The 19,161-nt window shown below is 43.4% G+C and overlaps 1 protein-coding gene across 2 annotated transcripts in view; it reads right to left on the bottom strand.

Moving 5' to 3' along the window:
* Positions 1–17,359, bottom strand: part of SCG5 (secretogranin V) — a 53,025-nt gene extending 35,666 nt beyond the window's left edge. The window contains exons 1-2 of one of the 2 annotated variants that reach the window (XM_010346261.3): positions 17,176–17,359; positions 15,203–15,435 (exon numbers count right to left, since the gene is read on the bottom strand). In XM_010346261.3, the coding sequence (XP_010344563.1) occupies positions 15,203–15,428 (226 nt within the window). In that variant the 5' untranslated portion in view covers positions 15,429–15,435; positions 17,176–17,359. The remainder of the gene's footprint in view (positions 1–15,202; positions 15,436–17,175) is intronic. The other variant, XM_003935751.4, reaches the window with a different exon arrangement.
* Between the last annotated feature and the right edge of the window lie 1,802 nt (positions 17,360–19,161).

The raw sequence follows: 19,161 nt of genomic DNA, 5'->3' as shown, positions 1-19,161 counted from the left end.
GCATCTTAGGTAGTTTACAGCAAAGGGACTCTTCCCAGCAGGTCCATCCATTCCTGCTGCACTGGAAGAAAACGTTAGTCACTCATATCTTGTCCAAACTGTGCAGGGCTTGTTGACACAGGCCTGCTGAGCTGTCGTACCAGAAAAATGGCATCAGGAAGGTCCCCTGGGCCTCTGCAGGGCAGGCTAGCCTCCTGGCATGGCTGTTTCCTCAACCATAATCTCTGTTGCATGCAAAGAAAAACTTGAACAGGCCACTGGGGGAAATGACCAGTAGTGGCAGGAGCCTGCCACAGATTGCCTCCGGCAAGGCCTATCACCATGGTCATTTTGGCCCTGAATAGGTATCACTCTGTCTTGGTCAGAAACTTTTCCTCCTGCCACTCACTGCACTGACACCCACTGGGTGGTGTAACTTGCCATGAGAGGTCTGTGTCTGACACTCTGGGAGCTTATAATCAAATATGTCCTAGTGAACAATCACCTGGAAAAGGTGGCGCTCCTCAAGGAAAGATCATTTCACAGATTATCCAGCACACGCTGTGCAGTGCAGGAGGCATATTTCTCTTATTATCTCTCTGACAGTTGTAAGTGCCGAGTCACTGAAGAAATACCTACCTCCATCTCCAGAGATCCCAATGGTGCTGGTGCCATCTGTGCATGTATTTGGCCAATACAAAGGGAAATAGCCAACCCACCATCCTATCCAAAACCACTGCTACCGCCCCTGCTGACTTTGAGGGTATCCCCAGATTTTGGGCAGCCTTTTTATCTGCAAGGATAGATAGGTATTACAGGACATTCTATAGGCAAGGTACAGAAGGGAGGATGGAGCTTCCCAGGTGAGCTTAGGGCCCTGAGCAATATAGACCATGTGCCCCTGCGCCCAGATGCTCTTCAAGTAGAGAAACTTGGAGACAGCCTTAAATGCATGCAGCCTTCTCTGCAACCCTCCCTTTCCCGTAACCACTTCCACTCAACACACACTGGTTAAAAAGTAGGCTTCTTTTCCTTTCTCCCTGCCTGAAGCTGAATCTGTATCATCTCCATCCCACCCCTCCTCAAGGCAGTCCAGCTCAAGTTTGATCTGTGACATCTTCTCTGGGAGCCAATGCCCTATCCCCCTCTTGAACTCCAGTGGTGACTGTCTGTCTGATCCACATACAGGGTTCTCAGCTTCTATCTAGTACATTGCAGCTGTGCATTTTAAGTTTGATGCCCCTTTCCCCACCTAGACTTTAAGTTCCTTAAGCAAGGGCTGTGAGTCATGGTAAGAGATGATGGACGGGGCCAGCTACTCCTCTTTGCCGTTCCCTGGATATCGGTTTGTATCACATCCTTTTAGCCGGCCCTCCTCCCTGGGGTGAGGCACTGACTGCATGAAAACACTTTGTTACCCTGATCTTTGTTGTGTTTTGTTATTCTTACACCTCTGGATGCCTCTAGACTTAAGTACCAATGGAACATGCTGTCAGGTAATGGGAAAGCGAAGGGGAAAGCAGTCGAATTCTGTTCCATTCCTGATTTTCTGTAAACATGCTGAATTCCTCTGGTCAGAGTTTAACCTTTCCTGAAAGGTTAAAAGAAGATCGTGCCTGATGGAGATCCTATATAAATAAGTTAGAAGCATGTTTATGGGTTTTGAAACATATCAAGGCCACAGTTCCTGGCATGTAGTAAGCACTCGATAATTACTCGAGTAAATAAAAGTGGAAATGTATTAGATAATATTTTGATAGGCTATTTGGTTCAAGGAAACGTATTGATTACGGGCTACCAGAGACGCCCTCGCAAGAGGACAGTGTGTTCTCAAACCACAGAGAACAAGCTTTCCAATTCTGCACAACTTTCTTCCACTGACCACTGTTATATCCACATGGACACGTCTCACTTTTGGCTTGGCAGCCGAATCATGGTCTCCTTCACTTTAAGCCTGCTTCTATAACCTCTATCATGGCAGAATACAACATTTGTAAAGTCCCAAGGGCAAGAGGAGAACAGAGCAAATTTGAGTAGGAAAACGTTGCTATTTGTGAGTGTTCAGAAAGCATCCATCCTCACTAGAGTCACATGTTTCGGATTCCTAAGGTCAACACCAACACAGTGCAGAGCACTTATGGCCAGGCGGGAAACCGATTCTGCCGAAGTTTAACAAGCAACTACTGGGGGCAGTGTTCTGAGGCCACAGTTAAGAGAAGGACACAGAGAACCTAAGATAGAAAGACAGGACTATCTTCCAATCCCAAAGCCACTTACACTTGGAAATATGTCTAGGAGGATGAAAGAATTACGGACCATGAGAATGATGCTTTGCACCTGTGTGCCATTTAATACTTTCCAAAATACTTTTATATACATTATTTAATTTGACTGCCCTATCAACCGTGTGAGATAGACTGGACAATTTATCTCTATTTTTAGATTGGGAAGCTAAACTTTGCAGGACTGGAGGGGCTTGTTCAGTGCCACATGGCTGGTCTGAGCTAGGGCTCGAACTCCAGGGCACCCTGCCTGAGTGCTGGAACCCCAGGGCACCCTGCCTGAGTGCTCTTCCTGCTATGCTGTACAAACCCCGTCGACCCAGCCCCCACCGCCAGTGCTCCTTCCTCTACTGACATCACACAGCACACCATGGTCAAAAGTGCACGCTCAGTTATATTTGTGGTACGAAACTGTGGTCTGCTAAACCCTTCCAGCCGCCTTCAACAGTTTTGCTGTTGTTGTTGTTGTTGTTTTATGAACTGTGGTGCCCAAGGTATTTGCACCAATTGGTTCCAAGAGGGCAGTTTGTCAGAAAATTTGCTTCCAGAAGCTACACGTCCCTGAAACACCATCCGCCCAAATCCACGTGTGGTTTACCACGACTCCCAGCATCGTTACAGTTTCTCAGCTAAGTATCGCAGGATTGTACTAGACTACTAGGACAGAAGGCAGCTGGTTGAGGGGGAGCATTTAAACCTAACACAGCTGTCCTGCCAACAGGATATTGAATTTGTAAAGCTCAAGCTGCGCCATTGTGGGCAATGTTAAACTTTTTTTTTTTTTTTTTTTTTTTACCTTTCTAAAGGCTGTATCAAATAAGACAGAATATAGAAAAGTATTTCTGCAAACCATAAAATATATAAAATTTAGTTACCACAATTCCACTTCCTACATATGTCAGATCCACTTTGTCAATTACCTGTGGCAAAGTGTTGATTCTGGCTTCCCTGGTAACTCAGCACACTTCCTGTTGCCTCCCCCTTTTTCCAGATGGCATGCCTCAGGTGACATGAAACAGGGTCCCACCTTCAACGCTCTGGGTTTTGAACAGATACATCTGGGAGGACATCTGCTAGAAGCCTATTTGTATGAGGAACTGAGAAACCTCCTGAAGGAAGCTCACACGGAAATAAAGAGGGGTCTGGCTTGCCAACCCCGAGGTGGCAGGCAATAAATAATGCCTTAGTGGTCAATGGGAAGGAAGGGACTGTTTAGTCCCGTGGTTCCCAGTGTTTAGCTTTGCCTCCACATCCAACCCCTCCACGTGAATCCTACAGATAGTTGTGGGCAGAGGGGCAGAAAAATAAAGCTCCGTTTCCCTAAAAGCTCTCTAATATTTGGGGGTGTCGAGGCACACTGTCTTGGTCTATTCAGGCTACTGTAAAAAAGTACCTTAGGCCAAGTGATCTGCAAACAGCTGAAATTCATTGCTCACAGTGTAGAGGCTGAGAAGTCCAAGATCGAAGTGCCTGCAGATTCTGTGTCTGGTGAGGGCCTGTTCCTCATAGATGGCTCCTTCTCACTATGTTCTCCCATGGGGGAAAAGGCAAACAAGCTCCCTCTGGCCTCTTTAATAAAGGCATGGATCCTATTTGTGAGGGTGAAGCCCTCATGACCTATTCACTCCCAAAGACTCTATCTTTTAATACTATTGCACTAAGGATTAGGTGGCAACATATGAGCTTGAGGGGACGGAAACATTCAAACCACAGCATACACTGAGGGGATTTCCCATTGCCCTCCCAAGTCAGCACCCACTACAATAGGACACCCTGAGGCTGCAGCGCTTGGGGGCACCCACCAGCTATAATGGGAGACAATCATGGCTGAAGGGCATGGTGGTGCCTGACTTAAAGGGGACAAGGGGAGGAAAAGGGGAAAATGCCTAACTGTCCCATGGAAGTGGACCAGTCCATTATGCTCAGGATCATACATGGCATATGCCCTATAATCTCCAGAAATGTTTAGGGCACTTTCCAGGAAGTTGCAGTCCTAAGGGACAAAGTATGAGAAAAGCCAATGACGTTTAGGTTATTATTACCAAAATGCTCCAGATATATTTACATGTTGTGAGGCTGGATAATCTTGAGTGGAATAACACTAATCCCCACTTGCCGGTGTCTCAGAGGTCCATGGTTGTTTCAAGGGAGCAAATATGCCAAGGTTGTTTCAACAAATATTTAGCGAGTGTTATTTGCCTGGCTGTGTCTGGGCACTACAGACACAAAAAGCAAGGCAGACACTGTGTGCGCGTTTGCAAATCTCAGTCTAGTGAGGGAGGCAAGCTATTCCTCATCATAAATGTCAATTTACAACAAGGCTAAAGAAGCAAATACAAAGAAGTATCAGCAATGAGCCCTGGAGTGAGGATCATCCTTAAGGATAAACCTTGACCACAATGTGGTCAACATTTAACCCTTTCTGAATCTGTACAGTACCTATAATCAACTAGATCAACTAGCTAAAGAAACAGCGTGATGTGCTGGACAGACAGAAGAGAATGCCAGGGTCCAGCTCAGGTTCTGATCCCACAGATACTAGCTGTGCTATTATTTTGTGTCCCTCCTAAAATTTACACTTGGAAGCCTAATCCCCAAGGTGATGGTAATAGAAGAGGCCCCAGAGAGCTCTCTCGTCTCTTCTGCCATGTGAGCACATGGTGAAAGACAGCTATCTATGAATCAGGAAGCAGTCTCTCCCCAGGCACAGAATCTGCCAGCACCTTGGTTTGGACTTCCCAGCCTCCAGAACTGTGAGAAATAAACGTCTGTTATTTCAGCCACCTAGTCTATGGAATTTTTGTTACAGCAGCCTGAACAGACCATAGGACAAGCTGTATCCTTGGTAAGTCACTTCTCTGAGTTTCTTTTTCCACATCTGTAAAAGGGGGCAAGGAATACTCACCCTCCTTTTCTGCCTCCTGGAAGTGTTTGTGAGGGTAAGCATGACACTGTGCATGAAGACAATTTGAGAACCAGATTCCATAAAGAGGGATTCAAAAGCAAAATACTTCATTTATGTGGATTAGAATTTTCCTTAGAAAATGGGGGCTTGATGACAACTGTGTTAAGTTTATCCCCCAACACCCTATTATTTGCCAGCCTGCCTAGGACATAGTACCCAGTTGTGTAGTCATACACCAAACACTAGATTTTGCTGTAAAATAGGTATCTAAGTAAGTGTCATTTAAATGAGAGGACTTTAAGAAAAGCAGATTGCTCTCCATAATGTGGGTGGACTTCATTCAATCAGCTGAAGGCCTTAAGAGAAGAGACGGAGGTCCTCTGAAAAGGAACGAATTCTGCTTCTGGACTGTCTTCAGACTCAAATCATCAACTCTTACCCTAGTCTCCCATCTGTCTCACAAAGTTTCAACTTGCCAGCCCCCACAATGGTATCAGCCAACTCTTCAACTATCCCTCCCTCTATATACACATTTCATTGGTTCTATTTCTCTATTTCTGTAGAGAACTCAGGATTTACATCTGGTTCTAGTGACTTCCAGGAAAATATACTGGGGCTCAGACTTGCCCAGGCTCCAAACCATATAGAAATGAACATTTCACAGCATTTTTCTACAGACAACTGGCATAGCAATTAATAGTTGCTATACAGTAAACAATTTCAGGAGTTGTTACCTGGTTTTCTGTGCCCCTCTTTGGCATTCTGAGATAGTCACATTTTATATAAGGAGTGGACTAAAGATGTCATATGATTGCAAATTCATAAAAATTCAAGAACATTCCTAATTGAGAATGGTGACAAATTTTGCTAATCATTATTTAGAATTACTAAGCCTACTACTTTGAAATTGTGATTCTTGACAAATTGTTATTTGTGGAAGATTCACATTACTTCACATTTTGTGCATTCAATACTGTACTAATTTTTTATATTGTACTGTTTCAAAGACATAAAATGTTCAGATAAAATTCCCCAACACCCTATTAAGATTATTTTCTATTTTGTTCTAGGTTTATGCTTCACTAAAACATTAATTACTATTAAGCAAGATATAAAATAGACAAAGATGAAACAGTTTAGATCTTTGGATCTATAAGATATCTAGGACTTATAAAAAGTAAATATTAAAAGTTTATGCCACAATTAGTGAATAACTAATAGAATTATGAAAGTTAAAAAGTGTCCAAAATTTTAAAACATCAAAAGACATATCAATAAGGTGTATGAAATGCATAGGCTGGTAAAGAGATTTGGGAGACTGCATTTCATTCTTTTTTTTTTTTTTTTTTGAGACGGAGTTTTGCTCTTGTTACCCAGGCTGGAGTGCAATGGCGCGATCTCGGCTCACCGCAACCTCCGCCTCCTGGGTTCAGGCAATTCTCCTGCCTCAGCCTCCCGAGTAGCTGGGATTACAGGCACCTGCCACCATGCCCAGCTAATTTTTGTATTTTTAGTAGAGACGGGGTTTCACCATGTTGACCAGGATGGTCTTGATCTTTCGACCTCGTGATCCACCCGCCTCGGCCTCCCAAAGTGCTGGGATTACAGGCTTGAGCCACCGCACCCGGCCCATTCTTGTATTCTTAATTGAACAGGTGACGAGAATTAGTACAGTGCTTGCAGACACCTGAGGCTAAAACCGCCAGACGTCTCCGTACCCCAGCACATCTTTGCCACTTTCCTTTTTCCCCATGGAGGAAACAAAGACCTGAGACCCAGATCTCGCTGTGCTCCAGTCCTGGTCCTCTCCCACCTCCTCAGTTGCCTGCTCCCATCCCACACCTTCAACTCTCCCTCTCTGCTGGTTCTTGGCAATTAGCACTTCAGCAGTTTCAACCTCTCACATCCTAAAACAACCACCTTCAAAGAAACCTTCCTCAGCTCTAAGTCACTCCCCCTCCCCCAATCCTTCCACAGCTATTATTCATCTCCCCTTTACCTGACATTCTGGAAACACATTTACACGTTTTATCTTCTTCCTTCTTTGCCATTATCCCCTCAATGCACTGCAGCGTGGGGTGGGCCCCCTCCACTCCCCAGAGCCGGCTTTGCCCAAAGCCCCCGCAAAGTAGTAACTTCTGTGTTGCTACCCACAGTGAACACTTGACACTCAGTGGTTCTTAGTATTTCACGTGACCTCTCCGCTCATACTAGCAATGGCGACCGCTACCCCTTGTTTTCATTACACTCTTTCTGGTTCTTCTCCTTTCTGCCTGATTTATCCCAGTTTCCTTTGTGGATTCTTCATTTATCTGGCCTTTGTCTTAGGTGCCCTGTTGTTCTCAATACCCACCCAGGGTGATCCCATCCATTCTACAGCATCATCCACCACTAACACGGGGATGACTCTGAAACCCTTCCCTTCCCCAGACATCTCTCCTGTGCCATATACATCTAAGTGCCTTCTGGACACCCACGGCACCTTAAACACACAAACATGTCATCATGTTCATCTTTCCTGTCCTGTCCCCTCCCAAAAAGAACCTCCCCTGTTTCTTTTAAATTTCTCATTACTATCCACACAATTGCTCAACAGAGAAAACAAAATCATCCAGAGACTTTAAGGCTTGAAGTTCAAGGTGGACAAAATGCAACCCCAAAGCCGTGGGCCAAACTGGGGGCCCAGGTCATTCAAAGATGGCCTACAAACCAAACCCAGGGTTCTCATTGGTTCCTCCAGGGAGGGGATAACCTAGAAACAGATTTTAATCAAGCTGTATGAGTCAAGAGTCAGCTGCACTAATTTCTGCAGCTGCAGAGAGAGACTAGCCAGAAACAGAGTCCTTCACTCTTCAAGGTTTGCTTCACCCGCATAGCCTCAAATGGAGGCAACTGTTGCCACCCTGTGGCAAAGCAGAGGTACTGCAGAGAGAACCTAACCAGAAACTTGAATCCCCTACTCTTTCTTCAAGGTTTGCTTCACCTGCCTATCCTCAAATGGAGACAACTGTTGCCACCCGGTGGCAAAGCAGAGGCACTGCAGAGACAGACTAGCCAGAAACAGAGTCCGCTACTCTTCAAGGTTTGCTTCACCCTCCTATCCTCAAAGGGGAGGCAACTGTTGCCGCCCTGTGGCAAAGCGAGGTACTGCAGCTCCTTTACCAAGGCCAGAGCTCCTAGGATCTGCCTCTTCAAGCAGCCTATCTTCCAGAGGACTCTTTCTCCACTTTATATTTACTAAGAAAATAACCTTGGGTCTCTACTTCTAAGTGAAAAATTTGAAGTCCAACAGTGTTATAAAAAAGAACCTGGGTATTTTAATGTTTGGCAATATGGATTTAAAATTATTCAGAGCCATCAAATGCTAATGTTGATACATTTCTATCTCAATGGCTAGATATCTGGTGTTATCACAGTACTAGATGGCTGGTGGCCTAGCACTGTGGGGAAAATGAACAGCTGGCACTGAGCAGCCCATCTTTTACCTGGGGCTGTTAATGTTCTGAAAATGAAAGCACATTTTCTGGTTGGATTCATCCAAGGCCATTATCAGTGTCAGCTGGCACAACCAGTTCTGACTCCCAAGAGCTCCCCTGTCACGGCCTGTGGTTCTCTGAATCGGTCCCTTGGACGAGCCACAGCTGGTGGCTTCACTTGTTTCTGGGGATAATGCAACACAGTAGCCATTTAGCTGTCTTGGAGACCAGTGAGCAACTCTGGGCTCTGGGAGAAGACGGTTACTGCCGAAATACGGGGCTCACTGAAGCATGTCTGAACTGTATTGCTAACTGATGAGTAATCAAAAATAAGATCGGGGCAAGCTGCTGAAGATTGAAACACGTTGTCAATAATCCACAAAGTGAGAGGAGGAAGGCCTGTAATTCAGTTACTAACTGGCATCCACTGATTACATCTAAGAGTGGGCTGGAATCCCATTTTATTTTTATTTTTCAAACACCAACTCGAACCAGAGAAGCCCATTTTATTTGAGAAAACTAGGCTTAGAAAGTTGCCGAGATTACACACAGCTAGAAAATAGTATGGCTATGGCTCAACCCCAGTTGTATGCCATCAACACTCTTTTCTTCACGTAATGCCAGGTAGGTCCCTGCTTGTCTTTGTGTTTTTATTTGCTTTGGATTAAGAATTTACACATCTTAAAGATGCTCCTTACCAAGCTGTTTTTAAGGCGCCCATGGGGAAGTTAAACATAACCCCCTGTCCTCTCTGGATGTTTTGGCAAAGGCTTCTACCACTTAGAGCTATTAATGACCAGGAGGCTGGCTACCAGAGTTGAGGAGTCTTCCAAAATAAACTTCTTGTCTAGTTGGCCCTCTGCTGGTTTAGTCCCAGGACTGCAAAAAGTCCTTCCGGCCCCTTGGGCGGTGCTGTACACAGGGCGCAAACCTTGCGCCATGGTGATCACAGTAACAGTCAATTCTAGTTAACAGGCATTTTCGCTCAGCACATTATCACTGAGCTCATGACAAGAACTTCTAGGCAGACATCTTTAAAAACACAGAATAGAAATGGAGTATTTTCCTTGAACTTAAAGGAAAAAAGTCTTCACAGATCCAGAGGTAAAGTAGGATTTACATACTTAACTGCCATTAGATATATTTCCCCCAATAGTGTATATTAATTCCTGAAATATTTACTGAATGTTTACTATGTGCCTGGAATATAACGCAGTTATTAAACAGATACAGCCTGGTGCAGCTTAAATGCCAGAGGAGAGAGAAGAAAACCATGATTATAAATGACAGAAAATGCCAAGGAGCTTAGAAAAGAGGGGGCGGAACACTGCAACAGAGAATGGAGGAGAGTGCTGCTCAGACAGGGCAGTCAGGCAGGCTCTGCGTGGGTGACTTTGAAACAGACCTCAGCAGGAGGATACAGCTGCAGTAAGAGTGGGAGGAACAGCCTGTGTCGATAGCCTTGAGGTGGGAAGAGGCCGGCGTGACTCAGAGCCAGGACGCAAGGAACAAAGGAGGAGTATGATGGACAGGAGCTGTGGGCCCTCACAGGTCATGGCAAAAAGGGTTATTTTTATTCAGGGTGCAATGGGAAGCCACCAGTGGAACTGTAACTATGGAGGTGACACTAACATGGTTTAAACTTTGGAAGTTAAACTCTGCCCTTCCAGTGAAGAACAATTGGAAAGAGATCGAGAATAGAGGCAGGGAGATGAGTTAGGAAGTGATTTCAAAACTCCATGCCAGACACGATGGAATCTTGGACCAGGGTGTCTGGAGCAGTGCTAGGGAGAAGCAGACAGGCAAACTACACACATATTTTACAGACATAAATGAAACATATTACTTAAAATTGAGGCATGAAGTGTGATGCAGAAAATCAAGGATTATTCTAAGTATTTAGTGTGCCTATATGGCTAAGCAGCGGCACTATTTAGATGGAAAAGACGAACATTAACAGGTTGGGGAAGGTGGTATTAGAGAAATGAGGATTGAGACCTGGCAATTAGCAATTAGTTTAAGCCTCTGGATATACAAGAAAGAAGTGTGGGCTTACTGAGACCAGCTCAGCCATAGAGACCCCCCCACCCACGCGGCACTGAAGGCATTAAAAAGCAGACACCCAGATAGAACAGCAAAGAGGGACTATCCAGGGACCAACAGGCTTCGGAGCTCAGAGCCTCAAAGACCAACAGCCTTTCGGGCCGAGGGCCTCACGCAGTCTCTGACCCACGTATTTATTCTCTCTGAACAGGTGATTATTATTAACAGCGGGTGTCCTGTGTTTTCTCATAGAACCAAGATAAACTAGGTAGGCAGCTGTGCCTGCTCACCACTGATCAAGGACAAACCAGAAAGAATTCTCCACGAGGGAGCCTCGGGGGCAGAATCACATATCCCGCGCTTAAAGAATTGTTTTAACCTGTGTCTGATATACATTTACTGTCTGCTACTTTAGAATGCCCCAAGCAGTTTTCCACATGGCGTGAGGAGGGGGGGGCAACCAGGTTTTCCTTGCTATCGTTCTTCTTAGCAAACAATGTATTGTATCATATACTCAGCATTTCTCAACATGGGCTGGAATACAAACACTGGAGTCACCAGCCAAAAAAAATGGATTGAGAGTCAAGAGAATGACTGCGATCAAGTAGATAGAGAATTGAGGGAAATAAGAGAAGTGGACCCAGCACTGAGCCGTGGAGAACTTAACATTTAAAGGCCTCTTTAGAGGAGCCAGAGAAACCTGCAAATGAAACTAAGAAATGGGTGAAGAAAAAAAGGAAATTTGTTTATTTAAGGACTGTGGTTCCTCGCCTGCTACTTTGATTTCACGTTTATTTCCTCAGGACCTAAAACGGCACCTGGCACTCAGTAAATACTAGTGGGTTTGAGGAATGAGTGGCGAGAACAGTAGGCTACAGGGGACCAGGAGAGAATGAGAGGTGAAGAAGGACAATCAGCATGTGAGGAAACGTTGCTGCAAAAGGCAGCAGAAAAATGGTACAGTAACGAGAAGAGATATGGAATCAAAGAAGAAAATCTTTTTTCATGGGCTATATGATACCTCACTGACCTAACAGTAATTTATACTGATACTATATTCCTATATGAAAAGGCCAATTTAGAATTCTATATTTGAGAGCAAACATATACATTTGTTAAAATCCATTGATGATATGATTAATTTATTGAAGACAAAATAAGACAGATCTTTGTCTTCTAAGTACCATGTGTTGGGTAGTGAACAACTCAGCCTGCAACGAACTTAACGTCCAGTAATTACCTAAAGTGATGATGATGATTCTTTTAGAAATGACTTCATGGGAGTGCAGTTACCCATGCTCAAACTTTGTTTTTGCTTCTCTGGACTGGAAGAGTACCTGCTTACAGGTAAGTGAATTTAAATCCTACCCCTAAGCTGAACAGAAGCTTGTAGGAGTTAAGCAATTTGCCCAAGGTCACATCAGTAATGAATGAAACTGGCATTTGAATTTGGGTGTCTCTGGCAATGGTTTGTGCTCATAATCCCCATGTTAATGAGTGTTGAAATTCACAACAAAATACAGTATGAAGCTGGCATTCAAATTCAGGTGTCTTTGGCAATAGTTTGTGCTCATAATCACCATGTTAAATCTATGTTGAAATTCACACCAGAATACAGCATTACCATACAATATGATACTATAGTAGGTATATTCTTTCTGTAACAATTAAAAATAAACTTTTCCAACTTGGTTCTTCATCATAAAATCCTAAAATCAATGTTGGAAGTGTATGGAAGATACTCCATGAGTCTGTCAGAGGGAATTAGCATGAGGGAGTGTGAGCAAAGACAGTGGAAATCAATGGATGATGTGAAACAATCACTCACTCACATGAATAAATGATCAGACCACACAACAAATTAAATGCCAAGGTCCCAGACTGAGAAAAACCTGGGCTTCTTATTTTGTCGCTTTTGCCCCAACCATCTTTGGACTATTCTGTTAGTTTTCATCCTAGCTATAGTGGACAATTCTAGGATGACTCCCAAGATTCCTACCTGCTGGGAGTATAATGAGGTATCAGTCCCTTGTTACACGAAAACGGTCATGGGATAGTCACTCATATGATATATAATCAGAAGGCTAAAGAGATCATATTATCAGCAGAAGACTAGAGAGATACTCTCCTTCTGGCTATGAGAAGGCTTACAACCTGAGGCAGCCTCTAAGAGCTGAGGGGGGCCTTGGTTGGCCAATAGCCAGCAAGAGAACGGGAATTCAGTCCCCCAATAGAATTCAAAGGGAATTCTGCCGGCAGCCTTAACAAGCTTGGAAGAGGACCCAAGCTGTTTCTGGTCAGCACCTGAACTCCAACCCACACGAAACTCCAGAGCAGTGGAAAACTCAAAAAAATAAATGAGTGCCATGTCAGACTGCTCAGTTTGTGGTAATTTGTTACACAGTAATAGAAAACTAAGATTCAAGTCAGTATTCATCCCTTCCACAGACAGATAGGGGAGACTTAAGCTTGCTATGTTAGCACATTATTTCCAGGGTAATAAGGGAAACAGAGTTTTAAATTCTGAACTGCCCTAATCCGTGATCTTTTATATCTCTATGCCTTTTATTTTCTTTTAGATTTTGTGGGTACATAATAGTTGTACCTCCATAGTTCTCTGATGAACTATGTACCTCCATAATAGTTGTACCTCCATGCCTTTACTATGGACCTCCAGAGTTCTCTGATGAATTCTTACTCAATCTTCAATACCCAGGTCAAATGTAGCTTCTTCAAGGCAGCATTCCCTTATAGCCATCCCATCCACTCCTGAGCAGATTAAATTACCCCTTCTCTTTGCTTCATGGTAGCAGCTTGTGTGTACACCTATCAAAACACTTGCCATGGATATACCGTCGAAACTTTTGATGTGTATCCCTACTTTCCTCTCCACCCTCAGACCATGAATCTTTAGGGCAAAGCTATACCAGCTCCTGCCTACTGCCTAATATATCATGGGTAGTAGATTCTTGGATACTGAGAGAATGGAGTCTCCGGATAAACACAGGCTTTGGATGCCCCAGGAGTGGCTGTTTCTTTTCTAGCACAACCGATCAGGCCTCAGGTATTAGTGGACACTCGGAGAGCCTTCTCCATGACAACAGCTTAGGTGAATAATCAAGCACTTCCTGCCTTAAAAAGGTAGATATTTATTGTTTATCTCAAAAGAGCTGGCCTGAAATAGATAGGTGTGTTTGAAGCAACAGGTGACAGATGCTGAGAAGAATTGAGATTCTCCCCAAAAGGGATGACAGGAAGCTCTGTCAGATTTGTTCTAATTCAAGCCATGTGCCAGGTTTGCATGCTTCCTGATTCAACTAATTTATGTTAATCCACTTTTGAAATCAAATGTCAACCTAAACAAACCATAATCTCACAGAATTAGTTTTACTCAATGGCTTAATTCTATGGGTAACAAGATAAAAATGAGAATTACATATTAACAATATTCCTGGCATTCACAGAACCCTGGGGCAGACAGCATTTTTAGAAAATCACAGACTCAGGCAAAATAATGCATAATCAATCTGCAGGGAACAAAGAGCATTTGCTTGGTATGTTTTTGGAGATAAAAATCTCATTTTCCTTCGGACCCACTGCATGGCAAATCCCTGAACTTCAAGGAAACGCTCCCTTGCATTTCACTTAAGTTAACCATGCCGCTTCTTTAGGATTCTGCCTTAGTGAAGGAGATCATTCAGAATCAGAGGATAAAAAGCAAGGCATGGAAATAATGCAGCACCACCAGTGTATAGGAGCTAAATTCTCTTTAGAAACAAATCATTAAACCACAAACCAATGAAGTACTGCTTTTTAATATAAGTGTTATGACCACAACCAGAAACCTGGAAAACTTCTGGGGGGAAATGGTCTTGCCACCTTAAAAGAATTTAATTATTCTTAATTTATTATTTAATAAAATTGTTAGATTTTAAAATATTTTCAAAAGCTTTCAGCATACTCTCTTAATGTCAACACCTCTTTTGGCTCCTCCTGGGTATACTGGAGTGATTTGTAGGAATCAAGTCAGATCCTGTAGGTTCTACATGTTGAATCTCTTTTTCAAGTACTGGCTGGCATTAACTCAGAAAGCAGCTACCTAATGACACAATTTCCCTAAGATCAGCCGTGTGGAGAAAACATCAGGTCTGAGTTCTAATCTTTCTTTAGCAATAACACTAGATGCTCCTTCATTCATTCAACAAACATTAATTGAGCACCTATTATGTAACAGACATTGTGCTAGGTACTAGGGCTACAGCTGTGTATCAGATAGATAAGGTCTCTGCTCTCACAGGACTCATATTCTCATGTGAGTGTGCATTTGTAATTATGTAGAAACTGTGTAGAAGAAGAAAAGGAAACCCATGAGAAAGTAGAGTTTCTTAAAAATTAGCTTCCTTCTCTGAAAAATGGGATAATAAAAGCATCTACTTATAAGGTTGTTGTGAGAAGTGTGCAAATATATTATTTAAAATGCCAACACAAACTTCAAACCATCAGAACACAGTAAATACCTTCGATGCTCTGTGGGCCCACGAGATTCATGGCCTGATGAGCTGGATATTCCACGCGGGGCCTGGCAATGCCCAGTTGCTCCATAACGCCATGAAGCAGCCTCTGGATATCTGTTTCTGAGACCCTGTCAGGGGTCCGGGGGCTGTAAGCAAATGTTGGCGTCCATCCAGATCCCAGCAAAAACAGTAGGCCAGATAGCATGGTAAGGACCATCCTGGAGACCATTTTTAACCTGCAGATTAAGGACCAAATGTATACTAATTGGCTACAATTGGCAGTTGTGGTAATACAATTATGATGATGCAACCACTCCAGGTTGTGGTTCAAAGACCCCCCAGAAGGAGACTGTAATAAAAAATCCTTAGAGGGTTGCTTTTGTCTTAAGTCTCCATGCTAGGCAGGACATTATTGCAGAAAGGTATGAAACAAAACAGTTGTGGGTATCCAATTCCCTCTGTTTGTTTCTTAGAAAAGCTAGGCTGGAATGGTGGTTCTCACTCAAAATGTTTATCCTCCTTGTAGTTCCCTGAAAGTTCTGCATTACTCCTAACTTCACCACCCTCTCCCTCTCTTATTAAAACAAATAGACCAAAACTTGCTTCAATTTTGAGAAACAGATAGTGGCATCTTGAGTTTTCCCAGTCTCAGGGAAGAAAAGGCTAACAGGAGGGAGTCAGGAAGACACAAATGGTAAAGCAGCAGAGGAAGATTGCGAGTGATGACAGGAAAACATTTTAGCTTAGCAGACATCCAGCACGTTTGAGATCCTGAAAGGAATGAAAATGTACGTTGCTTAGATCCCACCCTGCAATCTACTGGGGCAGATTGAGGTATGTTTGCTTAGCAACATGCTCAGTGATCGTGGGCAAGTCCCTCAGTTTCCTTCTCTGCAAAACGGGGATAATAAAAGCATTTACCTTACAGGGTTGTTGGGAGGATGTGTGCAAATACCTGGTAAGAGTGCCAGGCACAGTACGAGCCCCTATATTGCTATGGAGGTTAGAATCTGGGCAGGCAGTGCGGAGAGGGAAAAAACTAGCCTGGGGGTGGGAGGGTCAACCTGTCCTAAATGTTGGCTTCTATGGTTATGTCTGCAAAACAAGGGAACATTATCCTTGCTGCTTAACCTATTTGGACGGATTCTTCAGGCAGCAGCCTTGGAAACCCTCCTTTTTTTTTTTTTTTTTTTTTTTTTCTTGAGATGGAGTACCGCTCTGTCGCTCAGGCTCGAGTGCAGTGGTAAGACCTCGGCTCACTGCAACCTCCGCCTCCCAGGTTCAAACGATTCTCCTGCCTCAGCCTCCCGAGTAGCTGGGATTATAGGCGTCCGCAAACACCCCCCGCTACTCTTTGTATTTTTAATAGAGACAGGGTTTCACCATGCTGGTCAGGCTGATCTCGAACTCCTGACCTCAGGTGATCCACCCGCCTCAGCCTCCCAAAGAGCTGGGATACAGGCGTAAGCCACCGCGCCCAGCGCAAACCCTCCTTTTAATCATTCTTCTGCTGGGGATGGGGAACGGAGAGGTGGGAGGCAAAATCGTGGATTTCCTTTACTGAAAAAAAATATTCCGCCATTTCTTTTTCTGCAAAGGCCCTTTCTAGCCGCTAGATATAAAACCTCGCTCTCCAAAGAGCTCAGTAGCTGTTTAACAGCAAAATCTACAGTTGTGATGGAAAAGGCTGGAGGCAGGCGCGGGGCTCTCCATCTCCATCTTTCCCTTGTCCACTCTGAATGCAGGAGGTCTGTTTGACCTCCACGCTAGCCAACGCCGCTCTGATTTGGCGAACTACCCAGTCTCCCTCGGTACTCCCTTCCCCTTACGGACAGCCAAACATTCGAATCCCCCACCCATCCTTTGACCCCAGCCTCCATCTCAAGGATTTTAGCAGTACGCCCTCCCCCACTGGCGATGATACCAAATCTCGGGCTGGCGGCAGGCGGCCGAGGCGACATCAAAGCTGTACTCACCGAGCGGCAGCCCGAGGATCCTACTGCGGTACGGGCCTCGGTGGGGTCAGGCCTGGAGCGGGCGAACTGGAGAGCTCGTGCGTCACCTTCCTCCGCATCTTAGCTCCGCCCCAGCCCCTCCTCCAGCAGGTGGAAGTGGTCTCGTCAGGATGCCTCAGCCTGCATCCCAGATGAAGTGCGCCTCCCACCAAGGAGCCGCCCGGCGTTTCATCAGCCCACACATTCTGCATACAAACCTCTTGACCATGGAATTTCCTAGAGAGCCTCTTCCTCCACCGACCTCTGTGGAAGTCATTCGCCTCCTTTCTCATTTCAGTTACAATGTGCCAGGTCACCACTATAGCACACCTTTAATTTTGCCAACTTCAAGAACAGGGTTTTCCGTTTTTTTTGGTTTTGTTTTGTTTTGTTTGTTTTAAAGTCTTTTCGTTTCAAGAGAAAGCGCCAATGATTGGTAGAGTGACGAAGAAAAGATGAAGTCCTAAGAACTTTTAATTGTGGCTAATAAGGTACATACTGCTCTGAGGGGCCTCTTACTGAGCAGGAAAACTATGGGGATATTTAATACCAGAAGCTAGAAACTTAAAGTTATAAACTTGAAAATCTGTAGAAATAGTAGCTCTAAGTGTTATTTCTAAACTTCCACACACACAAAAAGTTTATCTTAAAACTTTTGTTTAAAAAAACCATCAAGTAAAATTCCACTTTGGCCTGAAGAGAAACCATACTGCCAGCATACTGCAGAAGTACGTCCAGGTAGTCCCAGATTCTTAAATAAGGGTTTATGGAGCACCTACTACGTGCAATCTTGAGCATTAAAGTTTGTTCAAATACTAAAATCGAAACGTAAAGCCATACAATAAATATAGCACTGCAAATTTCATCAAGATAGAGGATGAGTCAAGTACCTAGGGTCTGACAATAAGAAATCTGATGTAGAATCCAGTTCTATCTTAGCTCTAGACAGCAAACCCATTATCATCTACAGCAATTTTATGCAATGAATAGAGGCTGGAAAAAATCATTTATGAGACACATGGCCTTTCATTTTGAAGCCAAGCCTCTTTCTCAGTGACTTTTCTTCCATGGATGCTCTTCTGCTTGTTTTTTGTTTCAATGCATGCTAAATCAACAGGACTAACATTATCCGTTAAATAGCTCCAGGCTCACTGTCCATGCTGGAGTATTTTATACTGATGCATAGACTTTTTTCATTTCTGAATTTTACTTTAGTACTCTTCCTTGTTATCATTTTGTCGTTGGAAAAAAAATGAAGTCACTGTAATTTACGGCTTATACATCAAAATGCCTATTTTCATCAGAAATTTAGTATTTCAAAAATAAAACATTAAGAGATTACAAAATTAAGGTCCAAATTCTGCCACAAGTAAGAAAAACATGATTATTAAAATCCTACATTAAATTCTTAGTGATCATATTATAGAATGTGGCCAGTTAAGTTCTACATATTTGTTTGTTGCTTAGTAGGTAACCAAATTAGTATTAGATCTTTTATTTACATGTATAAGACAAAGTGAAAAGAACCCATGAGGTTACTGCACATGTCCACTTTTAACTTTGAATATTTATATCATGTCCTCAAATATCCCATGAAGTTAGCAACATTATCTCTAATTTGTATAAGAAAAAATAAACATTAAACCAAGCCTAAAACAAAACTTTTACGACTCCCCAATTACCCTATCTTCAAGCTATTCACCGTGATTTTCCCGTAATACTTTGTATTGCAGCTTTCAGCTAACTAAAATGGTAGTCAAATGTGGTATTTTTTTTTTAAACAGACAATCTTCATTATTGATTCATTTCTCAGAAAAGCCAATTCAGGTGGTATGTACAGTTAAACCCCTATGACTTCTTACTGAATTAGTCTTCAAATTCAACATTTCATTCTTCCCTTGATGAATATTAAAAAAAAATTAATACATTTTTAAAGTTTAAAAATTGTTTAAAACAGGCCGGGACTGG

Source organism: Saimiri boliviensis, chromosome 2, assembly GCF_048565385.1.
Source record: "Saimiri boliviensis isolate mSaiBol1 chromosome 2, mSaiBol1.pri, whole genome shotgun sequence".
NCBI lineage: Eukaryota > Metazoa > Chordata > Mammalia > Primates > Cebidae > Saimiri > Saimiri boliviensis.
The sequence above is the reverse complement of the archived record's forward strand: the minus strand, read 5'-3'. Positions and strand labels throughout refer to the sequence as shown.